Source organism: Dioscorea cayenensis, chromosome 19, assembly GCF_009730915.1.
Source record: "Dioscorea cayenensis subsp. rotundata cultivar TDr96_F1 chromosome 19, TDr96_F1_v2_PseudoChromosome.rev07_lg8_w22 25.fasta, whole genome shotgun sequence".
In the NCBI taxonomy this organism is placed as follows: Eukaryota; Viridiplantae; Streptophyta; class Magnoliopsida; order Dioscoreales; family Dioscoreaceae; genus Dioscorea; species Dioscorea cayenensis.
The window spans coordinates 23,430,398-23,434,131 of NC_052489.1; the positions used below are offsets into that span (position 1 = coordinate 23,430,398).

Here is a 3,734-nt window from a genome sequence, read left to right on the forward strand (position 1 = left end):
GTATAATTTGTTCAGCCAAAGAAGTTCTTTGTAATGTAATAATAATAATAATAATAATAATAATAATGGAAGGTGTGTATTTTTTTTTTTATATAGAATACAAATAAACTAACCCAAAATTGGCAGTAAGAAGTAAGAACATAGGGAAATGGGTTATAAAGAAAGAAAAATATATTTAATCTGGGGAATGGAGTCATAATTAAATTAAACTAACAAACAGCATTTTTAAGTAGTAATTATAAAGTAAGTAGAATACTCAAATTAATCTTATTGAGAGAAATGACTGTACTGACAATATGAAAAGTTCCAGGGGGTTATATAGAAAAAACTCCTCATTAAATTATGGGCCCATGCGGGACCACATCACTTAGGTAGTCCCACATCCAGTTGGCTCCCGCTGGTTGTGCACGAGATTTTCAGCCGTTGGATTCCAGATCTCCGGGAATCACCATCCGATCCGCTGTTAAACGTTTCACACCATTCCTATGAACCATCTGGTCAATAAGAAAAGAACACGTAGTGCTAACACGCGCGTGACAAGGAAGGACAAGCCGGGACCACGGCCGGACTCGTAGATCGCGCTTGCGCTCACGTTGGACGTGGGCCCATCTCTCAAAATCCACTGGCTCCAGTGGGCCCCTACCCAGATCAGACGGTCCACAACGCTAGCCGTGAGGACCGAGATGGCCGTCAGTGGTGGGGCCTCTTCCCTCATCCACTGGATAACTCTAAAGATCTTTTTTTCCTAATTCATCAATTTTATAAGGGCGTAAATGTGAAAAATATGGGTTTTGGGGGGTTTGTCTTTTTTTCCCCTTTGCGTGTCATTTAGATTTTAGAGGGAGAAAAGAGAGCAAAAAAATGTGAACTTAAAAGAGAGAGCGAAATCGAACCTCAGGAAAAGGAGGCGAGCAGGAGAATGGCGGCGGTGGCGGTGGAGGCGGCGGAGCAGGGGTTGATAGTGCCAAAGGCGGAGCCGATGGAGATGATGACGGGGCTGCCGGTGATACGGAGGCCGGAGGGGCCCAGGACGAAGGATCGGCACACGAAGGTGGAGGGCCGAGGCCGGAGGATCCGGATGCCGGCGGCGTGTGCGGCGAGGATATTCCAGTTGACGAGAGAGCTTGGTCATAAGTCCGATGGAGAGACTATCCGGTGGCTTCTCCAGCACGCGGAGCCAGCCATCATCGCCGCTACCGGCACCGGTATTGTCCCCGCCATCGCCACCACTGTCGGTGGGACCCTCAAGATCCCTACTCAGGCTCCTAACAGCTCCACCACCGTCGCCGACGAGTCAGCGAAGAAGCAGCGGAGGACGAAGCTGCAACCGTCGCGTGCGGGATCGAGCGCCGCCACCACCGTCGCCGCCGGATACTATCAGAGTAATCAAGAGCACCAGCAGCTCGGCGGCGCTGTAGCGCCGCAGGGGGTAGTGCAGATGTGGGCGCTTGGTGGGGCAGGTGCGGGCGCGATATGGATGCTGCCGCCGGCCGCCACGGCAATCGCCGGATCATCGGTTCAGCAGGCCCATATATGGGCGTTCCCGCCTGGTCCTCAGATGTTCAATCTCGCGGCGGCACGGCCCATCACCGGCGCCGGCGCAGCCTCCGCCATCTACGCCGGTCTGAGCACCGATTCAAGCGCGGCAGCAGGAAAGCAAGAGCTGCAGCTTATGGGCGAGACCACGGAGGATGGCCGGAATCAGAAAGAGAAGCCGCCGGAGGACGTCCCCTCGGCGGCGACCGAGGACAACGAGTCTGAGGAAAAGCACTCGAGTCTTGCCGGCTAGGTTTTTTAATATATATATATATATATATATTATTGGCACAGCCAAATTGAAAATTTTATTATGAGCAAACAGCTGAATACAAAGAAATACAAAAACCCAAAACATACTGAAGCCTATAAAAGTCAAGCATGACAAACACAGCTATACATTCAATACAAAAAAACTAACACAAATCCTCATATATATGTGGGAACCCACTGAACACTGCAACCATCCAAACAGAGATAAGTCCTCAGGGTAAACTGGTAGCTTGAGCCACACATGTAAGATTTCAGGGATCAACCCATCTATCTAAAAGACACCTTCCTTTAAATTCATCAAAATGACAACTAAACTTAAGAAATACTGAGTCTCTGATATGCCTATATACCCTCTCCAGGCTTTGTGGTTTTTGTTGAAAAATCAAATCATTTCTAGCTCTCCATAACATATAAATGCTAGCAGAGAAAGCACATCGTCTGATTTGTGCTAGCAAAGATTTCCCACTAGCTTTTTTTTGAAACCAGCTGACCTCTCTTCTCCAAACCAAAGGTTTTCTATGGACATTGATAGCTTCTAATACCTTCTTCCATACACTAGTAGAGAAGCTACATTCAAAAAACAAGTGTTCAACACTCTCTTTGCCACAGTTACAAAAAGGGCATTCATTGGTACCAGCAACACCCCATTGATATAATCTTTCCCTTGTCTACAAACAGTTGTTAATAGCAAGCCATAGTGTAAAAGAGTGACGAGGGATATTACTTTTTGCCCATACCAACCTTGCCCAACACACCCTTTCACCATCATGAGTTAGAGATTTATAAGCACTAGATACACTATACTGTCCTTTATGACCTAGTTTCCAAGATACACTATCGTTCTTGTCTGCATCAATAGCAAAATTGTTAGTAACATAGGAAGCTTCCACTTACCATTCCTCCACAAATCACAGACAAGAGCTTTCTTATTCACCTCAGCATCCTTATAACGCAAACCCCAGGAAATCTATCCATAATAGACAATCCATCACACTAAGGGTCGTGCCAAAAGGAGAACAACTTTCCATCTCCCAATTTATACTCAAAACACTTTTTAAACAATGACCTGATATTTAAAAGTTGCCTCCAAACCCAGCTACAGTCCACAAACTTAGTTATTCCCCAAAAGCTTAGCTTTCTCAACTTGTGTTTGATCACCCAACTAGCCCATAGAGTAGGCTTACCTGTCGCCAAATCCCATAATATGCCTGGAAATATCCGCTTGATTCCATTTATGCAGAGGCTTCACATTCAATCCACCATAGCTTTTACTTTTGCATACAGTCTCCCATTTTACCATGCCTCCTTTGTTGATATTAGAAACACCATGCCATAGGAGACTCTTGCAGATTCTCTCCACCTCATGCACCACTGACATAGGCAATAAAAATATAGAACTCCAGTATATATGCATACTCATAAGTACTGAATTAATGAGCTGAAGTCTCCCAACATAAGAGAGAGACTTGGCTGTCCAATTGAGAACCCGAGCTCAGATTCTATTAACAAGGTCTTAGCAGTGGCTTTTAGACAACTTAGTAGAGATTAACGGGAGACCCAAGTATCTCACTGGTAAAAAACCTTCTTTAAAATTCAAAATAGTCATAATTTCTCTCTTTACACAATCATCAACTCCATTGAAGAAAATAGTGCACTTCTGCAGGTTTGGCTGTAAACCTGATACCCTGTGGAAATGAAATAAAGCTGCCTTTATGATTTTAATAGATTCCAAATCACCATTAGCAAAAACAAATAGGTCATCTGCAAAACAAAGATGACTCAAAACCATCACTTTACATTTCTTGTGTAAGGTAAAACCAGAAGAGGTCATCTTGTCCATAATCCTAGTGAAATAATCCATGCACAATACAAATAGTAGAGGAGAAATGGGATCTCCTTGTCTTAAACCTCTTTTTCCTTGAAAA

At 44.6% G+C, this 3,734-nt stretch overlaps 1 protein-coding gene across 1 annotated transcript; it reads left to right on the forward strand.

The window, feature by feature from the left end:
• Window positions 1-271: 271 nt before the first annotated feature.
• Window positions 272-2,324, forward strand: LOC120283740 (transcription factor PCF2-like). Its single transcript, XM_039290467.1, has one exon. The coding sequence runs from the start codon at window positions 920-922 to the stop codon at window positions 1,787-1,789; it is 870 nt and encodes a 289-aa protein (XP_039146401.1). The 5' UTR covers window positions 272-919; the 3' UTR covers window positions 1,790-2,324.
• The last annotated feature ends 1,410 nt before the right edge of the window (window positions 2,325-3,734 follow it).